The following is a 17,585-nucleotide window of genomic DNA, read 5'->3' on the forward strand; positions in this document are numbered from 1 at the left end:
TGTGGCTTAAATCTATGGGTCCAAAGGACTTACTTGCGAAGCGACACCTCTCAAATGCCTCACTCTTTACAAAATGCAACATAGTTATGATGTGACACAATATAGTACTGAATTCTTCAGTGTTCTTGACAAGTTACAAGCAAAGGGTGATCAGTTGTCAATAATTCTGCACTACAATCTTAAAGATGTCTACACCTTTTGAAGCCCATGACAGTCTACCAGATGTCGAGATTTTAAAAGTAAAAATGTTGAAAGAAAAACACAAGAATTCAGAAAAGCGGTGAAAATGAGTGTGCCATAATGTTTATTACATTGGATCAATGTTTCATGAACAAGACAAGAAGTACTGTGAGTGACAGTGACACATTGGAACAAAAATCAAAACTGAAACAAGAAAGGAAAGAATCATCATACAAACGCAGCTTTTGTAATAAGAGTGGACACAAAGAAGATAAGAGTTTTTCAAGAAGAAACTAAGTGTGCAAGTTGCAAAGACTGTCAACAAACTCAGTGTTGTTCCTCTATGAATGAGCCCTCTCTGTAGTTTGGTGCTTTCAATATTAGTTAGTGCATAGTCAGTGGTTGCACATCACACATGTGCAATTATCGAAAATTCACACAACAGATACACAGGCGAATTTAATGCTTGCAGACAAATGCCACACTAGTAATAGCTAAAGGTAACATATGCATCGTAAGCGAAGGTAGTGGCACCAACTGCATAATGCTGAAAAACTCTTTATATGTGCTAGAACTCTGAACCAATCTCATTTCATTGGCAAAGATTGTGGACGACAGTCGCACAGCAACATTTGAAAAAAAGCTCTTGCAGTTACATAAGATACTAACGGTAAAGCCAAAGTGACTGCAAACAGAGTTGAAACTTGTTTTATTTACAAGAAAATGGGCCAAGGAAGTGTGTCGTATCAAGCTGAAAGTTACAAAAAGTGATATGTTAATGTGGCATGGTTGATTAGGCCTCTTGAACATGCACGATATGATCAAAATGACCAAAAAAGAGAATATGGCAGGTTTGAAAATCAGTGATGTCAATCTCACTAGATCACTAAGGGTCTTTCCCCCTGCGGGTCCGGGGTAAGAATAGGCCCGAGTTATTCCTGCCTGTCGTAAGAGGCGACTAAAAGGAGTTTCAACCATTTCGGCCTTCCATGTGATGGTCCCCCTTGGGGTTTGACCTCCATTTTTCAAAATTCTACAGAAGTACGAGCCTTTTGGGGAAGGACGCCTTACGTGGTGTACCACTGGTCCTCAGTGCACTAAGACCTTGGCACTCAGCATTGTAACGGCGTTGTAACCATACCCACTATTCCTCAAATTGGGCCTAAACGCCTGATGGGTTGTACAAGTTACGCCCATAGTGCGTCCCCATCTGCACCTACGATCATGATGGACTTTCCATGGCACACAAAATCCAGCACGGTAGCCAGCCCGTTGTGGTGGGGTTGTCATGTACCCTCTAGGTTGTAGCCCCCTGACAACACAGGAATCGTACTGCCGATACCTGAGCTGCACCCTCCCCACGTCGGCCAAGGAGTAGATGCCCGTCTCCTTGGGGCATCAGGACTCCCGGCAACGGTCATCCTGCCAGGTGGCCCTTGCTGAGGCTGGGTGGCACCCGTGGGGAGAGCCCCTGGTCGGAGTGGGTGGTATCGGGGCGGACGTTTCGCAGATGAAACGTCAACACGTATCAGGTCGCTCTGCGGCCAAGTCTTTCAAAAGGAAAGGTACTGTTTCTAGTTCTGGTTCTCCTGCCCTTTCCCCCTTGGCCACTCCCTGGGAGGAGGGACAGGCCCGCCGGCTTGGGGCGAAGTACTTCCCCCGCTATTTGGTCTGTTCTCGAACCGATGGGGGGACATTCGCCACCTCCAAGCCCATGTTCTTTGTTCAGCACATTGAGGACATCTTCGGGGAAATCGAGGCTCTCAGTAAGATGCGTTCGGGGTCCGTTCTTATAAAGACCACCTCCGCCACACAGTCGGCGGCGCTCCAGGCGTGCGACCGCCTAGGGGACATCCCAGTGTCCATTGCCCCGCATCTGGCAGTAAATAGGACGCAGGGGGTTATTTTTCATCGGGACCTCCTGCTGCAATCTGATGAGGAGCTCAGGGCCAACCTGGAGCGCCGAGGTGTGCATTTCGTCCGGCGAGTCCAGCGCGGCCCCAAAGACCGTCGCATCGACACCGGGGCCTTTATCCTCGCCTTCGAGGGGGACGTTCTCCCGGAGAAGGTAAAGGTGATGTGCTACCGGTGCGACGTGCGACCTTACGTCCCACCTCCTATGCGCTGTTTTCGGTGTTTGCACTTTGGGCACATGTCGTCACGGTGTGAGGCTGAGCCCCTTTGTGGCGATTGTGGACGTCCTCTTCGTGAGGAACATACATGCACCCCACCACCTCGGTGCGTTAATTGTCCTGGCATCCACTCGCCAAGATCTTTAGACTGCCTCGCGTATCAGAAGGAGAAGAAGATTCAAGAACTTAAAACTTTGGATCGTCTCTCTTATTCTGAGGCCAGGAAGAAGTATGACCGCCTCCATCACGTGCCGTTGACAACTTCGTTTGCCTCAGTCGTGTCCACTCCTTCCACAGTATCCTCACCCATATCCTGTCCCCCCTCCACCTCCTCCCCCCATCCTGGGTCTATGCCTCCGCATCCCAAATCCCTCCCTTCCAAATCCTCCTCCCCCGCAGCCCCCGCCCCCTCTGCCCCAGGGGCCACCCTTCGTCCTCCCCCCCTCCTCCCCCCCTCCCCCCCCCCTTCCGCCTGAGAAGCGATCCTCTTCTCAGGCGTCCATCGGCGAAACGTTCCGGACCCCGGCTTCTGAGGTCCGGCGTTCCAAAACGGACCCCGCGCGTGAGGACCTTCTTCGGGTCCAGCCCACCATCCCTGTGCCTCCTCGGACTTCCAAGAAGGCCTCCAAAAAGAAGTCTCTATCCCCCTCTCCACCACGGCGCGTTTCGTCTGACGCTCCATCCGTGAGTCGCTGCTCCCGGCCGTCCTCAGTTTCGCCGGGACGCTCTGCTGCCAGGCGCTCAGCTGGCCTCTCGTCGGCAAATGATGCTGCCCCTCCTACACAACCAGGGACAGCGGCCGCAGCTGAAGACGACTCGATGGAACAGGATCCGCCTCCCGCCGGTTGTAGCGTTGTTCCCTCGAAACCTGGCCCTCCGCGGCCGTCGAGGTGACCAGCTCTGCCCCCGTCTCGTTCCCCCTCTTTTTTGACTAGCGATGGCCTTGTTACATTGGAACACAAGAGGTATTCGATCTAATCGGGAGGAATTACAACTGCTCCTCCGCCTGCACTGTCCGCTCGTCCTTGGTCTCCAGGAAACCAAGTTGCGCCCGACTGACCGTATTGCCTTTACCCACTATACCTCGGAGCGGTATGTCCTCACCCCTGTGGACGGTATCCCAGCTCATAGTGGGGTCATGTTGCTGGTTCGGGACGATGTCTATTACCATCCCATCCCATTGACCACCCCACTCCAAGCAATAGCTGTCCATATTACTCTTTCTGCTTTTACTTTTTCAGTTCGTACCATCTACACTCCATCGTCATCTGCTGTTAGTCGGGCTGACATGATGCACCTGATTGTTCAGCTTCCCCCGCTGTTTTTATTGTTTGGCGACTTCAATGCCCATCATCCCCTTTGGGGCTCTCCTGCATCCTGTCAAAGAGGCTCACTCTTGGTGGATGTCTTCAACCATCTCAATCTTGTCTGCCTCAATACTGGTGCCCCGACTTTCCTCTCGGACTCTACTCATACCTACTCCCACTTGGACCTCTCGATCTGGTCTACCACTCTTGCCCGTCGGTTCGAGTGGTATGTCCTTTCTGACACCTATTCGAGCGACCACTTCCCCTGTGTCGTTCGTCTCCTGCACCACACCCCGAACGTTCCATTCCTCGTACTACCTCTTCTTCACGTCGCGTTTCCGTCCCCTGGTGGAACGAGGCTTGTAGAGACGCTATCTGTGCTCGACGACGTGCTTTACGCACTTTTCGCCGCCATCCTACGTTGGCGAATTGTATTGGATACAAACGACTCCGAGCGCAATGCCGTAGAGTCATCAAAGACAGCAAAAAAGCTTGTTGGGCCTCTTTCACCAGCTCCTTTAACAGTTTCACTCTCTCTTCTGTCGTATGGGGTGGCCTGTGCTGGCTGTCGGGCATTAAGGCCCACTCCTCGGTACCTGGCCTGACCTCAGGTAACGAGGTCCTCGTTGATCCTGTGGCTGTCTCCAACGCCTTCGGCCGGTTTTTCACGGAGGTTTCAAGCTCCGCCCATTACCACCCTGCCTTCCTTCCCAGGAAAGAGGCAGAAGAGGCTCGGCGACCTTCCTTCCACTCGCTGAATCTGGAAACTTATAATGCCCCCTTTACTATGCGGGAACTCGAACGTGCGATTGCACCGTCCCGGTCCTCTGCTCCGGGGCCAGATGCCATTCACGTTCAGATGCTGGCACACCTTTCTCCGGCGGGCAAAAGCTTCCTTCTTCGTACCTACAATCGCGTCTGGACCGAAGGTCAGGTCCCCATGCGTTGGTGTGACGCCGTCGTTGTTCCTATACCCAAACCCGGGAAGGATAGACACCTTCCTTCTAGTTACCGCCCCATTTCTCTTACAAGCTGTGTCTGTAAGGTGATGGAGCGCATGGTTAACACTCGGTTAGTTTGGATTCTTGAATCTCGACGGCTACTTACCAATGTTCAATGCGGCTTTCGTCACCGCCGCTCCGCTGTTGACCACCTTGTGACCTTGTCGACATTCATCATGAACAACTTTTTGCGAAAGCGCCAAACGGTAGCCGTGTTCTTCGATTTGGAGAAGGCTTATGATACCTGTTGGAGAGGAGGTATCCTCCGCACTATGCACAGGTGGGGCCTACGCGGTCGCCTGCCCCTTTTTATTGATTCCTTTTTAACGGATCGAAAGTTTAGGGTACGTGTGGGTTCCGTATTGTCCGACATCTTCCTCCAGGAGAACGGAGTGCCTCAGGGCTCTGTCTTGAGCGTAGCCCTTTTTGCCATCGCGATCAATCCAATTATGGATTGCATTCCACCTAATGTCTCAGGCTCTCTCTTTGTCGATGACTTCACGATCTACTGCAGTGCCCAGAGAACATGCCTCCTGGAGCGCTGCCTTCAGCGTTGTCTAGACAGCCTATACTCATGGAGCGTGGCAAATGGCTTCCGGTTCTCTGAAGAGAAGACGGTTTGTATTAACTTTTGGCGATATAAAGCGTTCCTTCCGCCATCCTTACATCTCGGTCCCGTTGTTCTCCCATTCGTGGAAACAACTAAGTTTCTAGGGCTCACGTTGGACAGGAAACTGTGTTGGTCTCCGCATGTCTCTTATTTGGCGGCCCGTTGTACATGTTCCCTTAATGTCCTCAGAGTTCTTAGTGGTTCATCTTGGGGAGCGGACCGCACTGTCCTGCTTCGCTTGTATCGGTCCATAGTCCGATCGAAGCTGGATTATGGGAGCTTCGTCTACTCGTCTGCTCGGCCATCTCTCTTACGCCGTCTCAACTCCATCCACCATCGGGGGTTACGTCTTGCGACCGGAGCCTTCTACACTAGTCCTGTAGAGAGTCTTTATGCTGAAGCTGCCGAATTACCATTGACATACCGGCGCGACGTACTGCTGTGTCGGTATGCCTGCCGGCTGTTGTCAATGCCCGACCACCCCTCTTACCAGTCCTTCTTCGCCGATTCTCTCGACCGTCAGTACGGGTTGTATGTTTCTGCCCTGCTGCCCCCCGGAGTCCGCTTCCGTCGCCTGCTTCGACAATTGGATTTTGCCCTCCCTACCACCTTCAGAGAGGGTGAGAGCCTGACACCACCTTGGCTCCAGGCTCCGGTTCATATTTATCTCAACCTCAGCTCACTCCCGAAGGAGGGTACTCCGGCTGCAGTGTATTGCTCACGGTTTGTCGAACTTCGTGCTCGACTTGCCGGTCACACCTTTATTTACACCGATGGCTCCAAAACTGACGATGGTGTCGGCTGTGCCTTTGTCGTCGGGGCCGCCACCTTTAAATACCAGCTCCTCGACCAATGTTCGAGCTTTACGGCCGAGCTTTTAGCTCTCCATCAGGCCGTTCAGTATGCCCGCCGCCACCACCATTCATCGTATGTACTCTGCTCTGACTCACTCAGTGCTCTTCAGAGCCTTGGAGCTCCCTATCCTGTCCATCCCTTGATTCAACGTATACATCAGTCCCTCCATTCTTTCGCTGATCATGGTTCTCCTGTCAGCTTTCTGTGGGTTCCCGGACATGTAGGAGTGCCTGGGAATGAGGCTGCGGATGCTGCAGCCAAGGCTGCAGTCCTCCTGCCTCGGCCAGCCTCCCATTGTGTCCCGTCATCTGACGTTCGTGGGGTTGTTTGTAAGAGGCTTGTGTCGTTGTGGTGGGATGCTTGGTCATCCCTCCAAAGAAACAAGCTCCGGGCAGTAAAACCGCTCCCAACTGCTTGGACAACCTCCTCCCGACCATCTCGGCGAGAGGAGGTCCTTCTGACCAGGTTGCGGATTGGACATTGCCGGTTTAGCCACCGCTACTTGCTCTCCGGTGACCCAGCCCCACAGTGCCCTTGTGGTCAGGCATTAACAGTGCGCCATGTTTTATTGTCGTGTCCCCGCTGTAGTCAATCTCGTGTTGTCCTGTCCCTGCCATCTACTTTACCGTATATTTTAGCTGATGACGCTCAAGTAGCTGCTCGTGTTCTGTGTTTTATAACTTTGACTGGCTTGTCCAAAGACATCTAACCTTTTTACTTATTTTATCTGCATCTTTGTCAGGACTTTCTGGTGTCCCCCCCTCCCCTTGAGTTTTACTAGATTCCATGTGCTCTAACAACAGTGACTGGGCGCTTATGACCTCGGTAGTTGAGCGCCCTTAAACCCCACAAAAAAAAAAAAAAAAAAAAAAAAAAAAAAAACACCAAGGGTCTTGAAGGAAAAAGTGTCTCCATTCCTGTTACCAAACAAGAAGGTAACACAAACAAATTTCTGGAGTTTATCTACTCTGATGTCTGTGGGCCAAGGAGACAGACACCTCAAGGTGGTACAACATTTTTATGTGATTTTCGTATATGAACACTCTAGATGGTGTCAAGTATATTTCCTTCAACATAATGAGGAAGTTCTCAACAGATTCGTTGATTTCAAAAACCTATCTGAAAGTCAAAGTAGTCATAAAATTAAATTCTTTGAGTCAGACAAAGGAGTACTGCAATAAAAGACTGGACTCCTTCCCCAGGATGGCAGGAATACACTAACAGTTCCATACACCATTAAAATGGTGTTGCTGAAGAAAAGGGCTGCTCATTGGTCAAAGTGGCCCATTATATGCTGCTTGAGTCAGGGCAACGACCTTTGTTTTGGGCCGAAACCACCAACACAACTAACTACATCCAAAATTGTTCCTTTACATCTACATCCATACTCTGCAAACCACTATGAAATGCATGGCAAGGGCATGTCCGATTGTACCTGTTATTAGGGTTTCTTCCTGTACCATTCACATACAGGGCGGGAAAGAATGATAGTTAGAGAGACTCTGTGCATGCTGTAATTGTTCTAATCTTGTTCTCAAGATCCCTATGCGAACAAAACGTAAGGGGTTGTAGCATATTCGCAGAATCATCGTTTGAACCTGGTTCATGAAACTTTGTTAGTAGACATTTTCGGGATAGTTAATGTCTATCTTCAAGAGTCTGCCAATCCAATTTTATTCAGCGTCGCTTAAACAGTTTCCCATGGGTCAAACAAACCTGTGGCCATTCGTGCCGCCCGCTCTGTATATGTTCATATTCTAAAATGGGTCGTACAAGTGATTCGTAAGCAATCTTCCTTGTAGACTGATTGCACTTTCCCAGTATTTTACCAGTCAACCAAAGTCTACCACCTGCTTTACCCACAACTGCGCCTAGTGATCGTTCTACTTAATGTCCCTACAAAGTGCTATACCCAGGTATTTGTATGAGTTGGCTGATTCTCACTGTGACTCATTGATATTATAGTCATGAAATACTACACTTTTCATTTTGTGACGTATACAATTTTACATTTCTGAACATTTAAAGCAAGTTTCCAATCTCTGCACCATGTTGAAATCTTATCAAAATCTGACTGAATATTTATACAGACTCTTTCAGACAGTACTTCTTTGTAGATAACTGCATCATCTGCAAACTGTCTGTCCACAGAGTCACTGATACACAACATGGACAGCAAGGGTCGTAACACACCTGGGCCACACCAAAAGTTACTTCATCTAATGCTGACTCTCCATCCAAGATAACATGCTATGTCCTCCCTCCCAAAAAGTCTTGCATACAGTCACTAATTTCACGTGATACCCGATATGATCAAACTTTTGTCAACAAATGAAGGTGTGGTACCGAGTCAAATGCTTTTCAGAAATTAAGAAATACTGCATCTACCTGACTGCCTTGCTCCAAAGCTTTCAGCATGTCATGTGATAAAAGTACGAGTTGAGTTTCACATTTTTGGACTCCATGCTGGTTGGTGTGGATGTGGTTATCTGTTCATTATGTTAGAGCTCAGAATATGTTCTAAGATTCAACAGAAAATTGATTGTCAAGGATATTGGAAGTAGTTTTGTGGATCACTTCTACTAGCCATCTTGTAGACTGTTGTGACCTGTGCTTTCTTCCAACTACTGGGCACAGTTTTCTGTACGAGCAATCTATGATAGATTATAGACTGAAGAGAGGCTATCTCAGCTGAAATACTGGTTTAGAATCTATAGAGTTTTGATCGGGCCCTGGAGCTTTGTTCAGATTTAACGATTTCATTTGTTTTTCAACACCGCTGACACTGATACTGATTTCAGTCATCTTTTCAATGATAGGAGGATGAAATTGGGGCAGTTCTCCTGGGTTTCCCTTTGTAAAGAGCATTTGAAAATGGAGTTAAGTATTTCAGCGTTTGCTTTACTACCCTCAATTTCAGTTCCTGTCTCATTTGCGACATACTGGATACTAACTTTGGTGCCACTAGCAGCCTGTACACATGACCAGAATTTCTTTATTTCTTTGGCCTTTGGGGGAGATCATTTGACAATATTGTGCTACGGTAGTCATTAAAGGGTTCACCATTGCTCTCTTTACAGGGAAATGTGATTCATTCAACATCTCTCTACCTATAGCCGTATGCATTATTTTTATGTCAAATATGTAGTTATCACTGTTTCGTGAGAAGTGTATTTACAGTGACTGTATACTATCGAAGTTCCCTCCCTTTATGAACTGTTCTACTGGGCTTATCTATTCAGTGCATTGTCAACTGTCCTCTTAAACTTGAGCCATAATTCCTCCACATGCTTCTGCAATGTGCTAAAGGTTTCATGTTCCTCATTCAGATACGATGCTACTGATTTTTTATGTAGTTTACTGAAAATATATATCTTTCTGCTTGTTTTAGTTGCTTGTTGTACTTTGGTAATCATTGTTGTTACAACCACATCATGGTCACTTAGTACCAATTTCACTGTGGACATCCTCAAAGAGATCAGCTCTGTCATTATATCTAATATATATTTCCATCATGAATGGGATTCTGAACTATCTGTTGTAGATAGTTTCCAGAGAAGACATTCAGTACTGTTTCATAGCATATCTTGTCATGCCCAGCACTAACAAAACTGTAATTTTCTTAATTAATTGGATTATTAAATTCTTCATCTATGATTACAAAACAATTGGAGAGCTTACGTACAATGGAATTGAGATTATCTCTCTAAGTTTTTGATTACATCAGGATATGAGTCTGGTGGACAGTAGAAGGATCTAATTACCAATCTATGCCCACCCCTGATACTGTGGAGTGTGATTGGCGCTGAAGGGATTTTTGTTGGCTATTCATACTGTGTGTAGGTATCAAGAGATAACAAGATTCACATGTTGAAATGTGATGTCCTTCGATCAGTTTCTAGCCCAAACAAGCTGATGATAAATTTGATATCAGCGTGAATTCCATTGGAGGAGATTTCAATAATGATACAAATACTGAATCAGAGGCATCATCAGGCAATGAACCTCTGAAGGAGACTGACTTCCAATCAATACAGGCCAAGAATTCAGTCCCTACAATGACTTGTTAAATTATGAAGACAAAAATTCTTAAAGCATCACACCTGCTCAACAGTTTGTGCCAAAGACTTATCTGATATTTCCATCATGATACTGACTTCATTGCAAATGTGACAAAGGTCAGTGACAGTGATGCATTGTGTGGTCCAGATCATCAAGAGTGTTATGAAGCTATATATGATTATATCAGGTCGTTATTGAAAAATGATACCTGGGGCCATTGTAGACAAATCAACAAATGAAAGGGTAATTGACTGCAGGACTGTTTTGAGGAATAAATTCAGAAGTTATATATCTTCACTGAGAAGGTAACCGTGAATGGTTGCATGAGGATTCAACCATTGGCCTGGAGTTGACTTTGTGGAAATATTTGCAATAATCGACAAATCATTTAGGCTACCCAGGGCTCTGTCAGTCAAATCTGAATTGCTTGTCTTGCAGCTGGATATCACCACTGCATTTCTCAGTGGTGTAATTAACACAGAAATATTCACTGGTCATATTCTTGGTCTAAAGATGAAAGGTGAGGAGAAAGATAATCATATAGTCAAGAAGGCAAATGACATGCTCCAAACACTGAAATTCTGTGATTAAGTGCACAAACTTAGAAGAGCCATTTTTAAGTTGAATGCAACCTTAAAATCAATTATATTGCAGTCTACAGATTCAAATCTGTGTGTTTATAAACAATGTAAGAAACATCCAGTCTTCCTACTCATTTATGTAGATGACACTGTAATTGCTTCAGCAGACAAAGAAAGGACAAAACAAATCAAGAATGGTTTATTAATGAGATTTCACGTCGAGGCTCATGGTGCTGTAAGATGTTATCTGGCCATTGAATTAAATCATCTATTGACATAATTACATTATATCAGAGTGGTTATATCAGAGAAGTTTTTACATGAATGCAAGCCAGTAAGGACTCCATTGCCAGTTCGGAGCAAGTTGGATACAACAGCCATGAACACAGAAGATGGTATTCATTATTCAGTCTGAGAACTTATTGTATTATTGATGTACATTGCTTTCAGTCCTTGACCTGTCATACACTGTACAGTCAGTAAGCTAAGCCAGTACAATAACAGTCATAATTCTGTTCACTGGCAAGAGGCTAAGACAAGAAACTGACAAACATCAAGGAGAAGGAAGGACATCGTCTCAAAAGGTGGTTACACTACATTTTATTGGAAAGTTGAGTGCAGTTGTGTGTTCATGCATCAGTTGTTGCGAGAAGCTCATATTTGTTGAGTTGTTACAGACACAAGGGAGTTTGCATTAAAACAAAAATTTACATTGTCGAGTGTTACGTAAAAACACATTGTTGAGTGTTACGTAAAGACACACTTTATCAAGAAATGTAAAGGAATGTTTCAAGCAAAGTCTCCTGCTAGGAAATTCCCCTTGACCAGCACTATTCGAGATCTGTAAAAGAAATGGACGCTGTGATAAGATGCGTTGTCCATTACAAGAATGCTGGAGGGCTCTAATTTGGCCAGAACATCTCTAAACCACTTACGAAGCACTTCACCATTCATTTCTTTGTGATAGTCTCCTGTTTTCTTAGATTCAAAAATTAAATCACCGCCTTCCACAAAACCACAGTTGCTACCTACATGCATAATAATTCCTTTTCCCGTCGGGTTTTTTATCATTTGCAACAGACCTGCAACAAAAGATTGCCTCTTATCAGTAACTGTTTCCAGCCCATACTTTTTGTCTGACATGTCCCGCATTAACGCAAGTCTCATCAAGGTAATAAATATTATGTTTTTCATGTCTAAATTCATGATTCTCATGAAGATAATGCCTCTCCACAAAGAAATATGATCTCTGTCTGTTACTATACTATTTCGTTTCCTTTTTTTTTTTTTCAAACTGGGAACCAATGACTTGCATTAGCTTTTAAAATGTTGTCCTTTTAAAACTGGGCAAGTCATCGTCATTTACCAGGTTAAGTGCCTTATCTATTGTGGGTGCTTCGTGCCTAGTTTCTGAGGAAAAATGCGTGCCCCTTTGAATGCACAGCACTTTTCACAAAATCATCACTCTTTCGTAAGACATATGATTGATGTTTCCACATCTTCCCTGGTGTGGAAAGTTTGCCGGTATTCTGTGTTTCTTTCCACACACTCAGAACACTTGACACAGAGATACCAGTAAATTCAGAAGTCACTTCTGCAATCTGCCATATCACTAGCAACAGATACTTTTCTGTAAACTTGTTAAAAACATTCAGAACAATCTGTTTCTCATCACTTTTTAATCGTGTTCCATGCACATTTCACAACGGAGGTGGAAGCAGCCTTAAGATATTTATAAGGACTTACTTTCAGGAGCGTAACAACACTGGTGTATGTGTGCTACAACTGCTGACCAATCAGCGCATGTTTGTTCACATCAGATTTATCTTTGTGATGAACAGAGTGTAGAGGTGATTAACCAGTACATGAGGTGTACCAGTTTTACTTGGGACATCCTCTATATCTGGTCTGGTGCTAAACTTCCTTTTTTAAATTTATTTCTTACTGTTTGATCCATGATACAAAGCATAAGAGTAGTCAATAACACGTGGGGTTAAGAGTAGTCAATAACACGTGGGGTAAAAAAAGGAAACATCCAAGATACGATGTATTCTTTTGTAGAAGTTTGCTTTATAGTGGAGTTCTTACTGTCAAGAATAGATTGCCAGTGGGATAGTGATAATCATATTCCATATTTAAACTGGGAACAATTTGCGTTAAATCACATACTGTGTTCAGAAATGGGCACATGCATGACATTTCCCTGTTGTGCGAAGGTATATTGACTGTGCTTTGTGTGTTTCCACAAAACCTGTACAGTTACATTGTGCCGGCTGTTGCGACTGACAATTCGCAATGTTTCACAAACACTTTTATTGATGTAAGTTCACAAGGTTGATGACTGAACATACAAACAAAAGGTAAAAATAGTGAAAAAACTTTACTAATTGAGGCAAACAAAAGTTCACTTCCAAGTTTCTACAAAGGTTCTTGGTAACACACTCACACACACGAGTAACAGTCAAATTCCAAGACAAAGACGTAATCTTCAATGGTCGCAGTACACGAGGTCGGCATCCGGCGTGAACTGAACTTCGGGCCTGGTTCTAACCCCTAAATAGCTGTCTCCAGCCAATCAGGTTTTGGCGTAGTGGTACTTCCTGCAGGCCATGGCTCGAGCTCCCCTGCAGGAAGTAGTGCTTGACATGTCTGTTTACATTATCTTGTATGTAAATAGCTGGTGTTTACCATGGTGCTTTTGGGTACGCCTTGGGCATAGACAATCTCGTCCTCTGTGGTGTTATATGGGTTATCGGCCCTCAGGGGCTACCTTGGCTCCGGTATAACACTGGCTGAATGTACAATGCTGGGACTGCAGTTCTCCAGCTTGAATGGGGTCAGGGTTTGTCTGGTAGAATGGAAGAGGGGAAGAAAGGAGGTGTGGAGGGGAAGGGTGGGAAGGTTGAGGAAAGGGTCACTAATGGCTTGAAGGGAGGAAACAGGTGCACAGAATAGGAATACAACAGGCACCAGCACCAGTAAATTTGTAGTGTGTCCAGTCATGAGAGTGATATGGGGGAGAGGATTGGGATGGGATGCCAGAACACAGGAAGGGTAGACGTGGGGAACATCGTGTGAGTGCAAGATGGGTTAAGTGTGTGAAGCTAGATGTTCGTGGGACAGGGGACAGGAGTTGTTTGTTAATAAAAATAGAAGATTTCAATATGATTCATATTTCACTTTGAGCTGTATCTATATTTCACTTTGAGCTGTAGCTACGCACATAACTGACAGGGGTTAAAGGCAAAAGGTTATTTCCTTCATTAAGATCATGCCTTTAGAAAGTTCTGTGCTGTTTAAACCAAAAATTGGTGGTTCTGACACACAAATTGTTTTCTCTTGTTACACACCACAAGCTAAAAATCTAATACATCACACACTATTTAAAAAGTTAAATGAGACGTTCCACGTTTCCTGTGTGTTCCTAGGTCATCATCTCATTTATCTTGACTGAAAAGTAAAGTTCCTTAAATAGTTATCTTTATCTATTTACAGGTATGTAGAGTAAGCACTGATGGTTTAACAGCAAGTACAGTGTTCTCATTTGTCGATCGTGAACGCTCGGCAGAAGTTCATAAACAGGTGGGAGATCCTACTGAGGTAGCACTGGCCCAACTCTATGCCCACATTCAGACACTGCCAGAGTCTCAACACAAACGACGTCTTGTGAAACAGTTTAATCGAGAAAATGGTCATGGTACACCGTTACGTTTCAAACCACACGGCCGAAGCCGTAGTTTGGGTGATTCTATTAAGGTATGTCATTTTTAATCAAATTGTTTTTGTTGTAACAATAACTCTGAGATCATGTTTTTGCACATAAATTGTTCTCTCTCCCTCTCCCCTCCCCTCCCCTCCCCCTCCCCCTCCCTCCTCCCCTCTTGACATTCTGCATTCCATTTTTACTTTTGTGATGATTACCTAATAATGATTGGTGGTACCCTAAGTGCTTCACTGTTGTATAAATAGACTGCTGTTCATTACTACATTTTTGTCATTATTTGAAGGCTAACACCAAATACCTAACAGTAACATTTCCACTGTTTTAACAAGTTTTGGCAAATGTTGAAACAATATGTCCTCTTGTGAAGCTTAAATACGCATTGCCACTGTTGGGATAAGTGTGTTGTGTTTTATCCTCGTGAGACCTGCTGAGTTTCTAATAAAATAGACAGGGTGCATCTGTGATTAAATGCCTATGTGGTGACATTGTAAGAGGGGTGATGGCGATGTGATGCTATGCATATATGACAGTTGGCAGCAACAGCAGCTTGTCATTTTTACAAGAAGAATTTTGTATTCAACCATTTTTGTTGACCACCTTTAGCTGAATGCTTAGTGTTGCCGTCTTCAGCTTGGAAGAACCTAGGTTTGATTGCCAGTACCTCTTCAGACTTTTCATGAGGTAGTGAAGTCTGGTATGGGGACCTCTCAGCCCTTATGGTATCAAATGAGGAGCTGCATAGATAAGAAGCAGTGACATAATCAGGACTTATCTGGTGGCAATAATGGCTGGAGGGGTTGACAGCATGCTGATTACAAGTCCCACGATCGTATATCGCATCTCACTCTGCCCTGTAAGGCAGCAGCCAGCCAGTCAGAGCAGGCCTAAGACCTAATCTGTGAGTGGTGTTTACTTTTCTTGCTTTGCCATTATTATTTAGATTAATAGAGGCATTTTTCAGTAGCATTCTGATCAAAACATGTCAGGCTGTGTTGAAGGGTGTCCACCAATAGAAGTCCAGGGTATGTTCTAGGGAATCTTTCTCCATGCTGTTTGAGTAAGAATCCCTAGAATATTGACATTGCTTGCTGGAAGATTGCAAGAACCAAACAAGTTGCTAACCAACACTATCATAAACATGTTTGATGGTGAAGATGATGATCGAATGTGAAAGCACTGTAAGTAGAGGGCTTGGTTACTCTTCAAGAGGATTATATTTCTCATCATACATGATTGTGCAGTGTTCTGCTAAGGAATGACATGTGAACTTATCTGAAGGAAGTTAAACACCTAGTGCTCTAACTGCCCTCCCCTCCCCTTTTCCAATTGCAATGTGCGTACTGTTCAGAGTCTTTTCTGTATGTGGAAGTGAAGATTTTATGTTCGCATTCATTGGTGACAATGAATTGGCATTTGTGCTCTGTAACACTCAGCAGTACAGCGACATTGTAATGTGTATGAGGGCAGTGCTGTAGGGGAGGATAACTAACTAAAACCTGCAAACTTCCAATCAGCACATGAATTTTTTTCATGTAGACAGTGCAATCTAAGATATTTGCGGTTTCTGGGTGAAGGGAGCCAATGCAATATCATAGATGCTTCAGTCCATTCCAGGACATGGTGACAAAATTGTGCCAGCATATAGTGACAAATTGTGAGCACAGGCACATTCATGCCTATTGTAGCGCTACAGCTCTGGCCAACACTCACTGCTGATAACTCTGTTACGGCTATATGTACAAAGTGGCAGTCATTTTATCCTGTGGTCACATAATGGGTTGTATGAATAAACCAAAGAATATAAATTATACTCAAAAGTTTGGAGAAAGTTCTCTGGTTTGCTTGAGTAAAGTGAGTCTGAGAATATACTTCACCTGAGTATGTTCTCAATGTGAATTGAAGAATGGGGGAAGTTGCTCAAAACAAAGAATATTCTCAGATTTCATATGAATAAAACCAGAGAAGTTTCTCACAAGTGGAGAACATTCTCTGTTTCTGTGAGTTAGCTCCGTAGCATACGTTGAGCTGTGTTGTGGTTAAGTGTTACCGGGTGGTTTTAGTGAAAATGACAGGATCTATGGTTCTCCAAAGGCAAAAAAAAAAAAAAAAGATATATGTAGTATGAAGGAACATAGAAGAAATAAACTGTAGAAGTTTATATAGATTTAACAGTGGAAACATTATTTGGCTGGTGAATCACGTTTTCCCTAAAAATTGCAAAAGAGGAGGAGGCACCCTTTCCAACGAATGAAATAAAATACTCACATAGTGAGAAATTACTCCCAGATCAGAGGTTATGCTTCGAAGTTTTCATTCATACGAAATTGAGAACTTTCTGTGAGAATGTGCTTTTGCTCAGAGTATCTACTCTGGAGAATGTTCTTGTTTTTATTTATACGACTCAATGTAATCCAGCAGCCAGTCAGTATAGCTAAGTGTTACAGAGGACAAATGCCATTTCATGACCACGAAGAATGCAATATAATATTTATTTCTACACACAGAAATCACTCGTGCACACTACCATCAGAAGGGGGGAGGAGGGGGGGGGGTGAGAGCACTAGGTACTAAAAACTGCAAGTCATGTTTCAGCAGGACGTTACCCAGCCACTACTTTATGATACAATTCTGTTCATTAGTTCCTTCTGTCTCCTATTGACCTTGCTGTCAATGGGACATTAAAACCTAATGTCCTTCCTTTTTGTTCATACGTTCCATTCCTGTATCACTCATGTTCACTACTTTGTTCCTGCATTTTGTTTTCGTAGCTGTATATTTTGTCATAAATTTGTGTGTCTTGCAGACCTTGTCACTCCTACAGTGGTTTTGCCCTTACTCTCCTGATTTATGTTTTCATTATTTGTGGTTGATGTGGTTGTTACTATATCATCACACGTCATATCGATGAGGGTTATTGGGGTTGTTCTTTCTTCATCACACAGCACATCTTTGGGAATTGGTACTGATACCCCTACTTCATCACAAGTCACATCTTCAGGGATTGGTGGTGGTACCCGTACTTCATCACTTGCCACATCTTTAGGGGTTGGTGGAGGTTTCCTTCCTTCTCACATGCCACGTTTTTGGTATTAAAGGTGGTCTCCATTCACAATCATTCACTAAATTTTTCTTT

The 17,585-nt window shown here is 44.5% G+C and overlaps 1 protein-coding gene across 6 annotated transcripts in view; it reads left to right on the plus strand.

The window, feature by feature from the left end:
- The window catches only part of LOC126259675 (rho GTPase-activating protein 19), a 126,608-nt gene that overhangs the window by 73,749 nt on the left and 35,274 nt on the right, over positions 1 to 17,585 (plus strand). For all 6 annotated transcript variants that reach the window (XM_049956624.1, XM_049956622.1, XM_049956623.1 and 3 more), the window contains one exon: positions 14,224 to 14,484. In XM_049956624.1, the coding sequence (XP_049812581.1) occupies positions 14,224 to 14,484 (261 nt within the window). The remainder of the gene's footprint in view (positions 1 to 14,223; positions 14,485 to 17,585) is intronic.

Source organism: Schistocerca nitens, chromosome 5 (assembly GCF_023898315.1).
Source record: "Schistocerca nitens isolate TAMUIC-IGC-003100 chromosome 5, iqSchNite1.1, whole genome shotgun sequence".
NCBI classification, from domain to species: Eukaryota; Metazoa; Arthropoda; class Insecta; order Orthoptera; family Acrididae; genus Schistocerca; species Schistocerca nitens.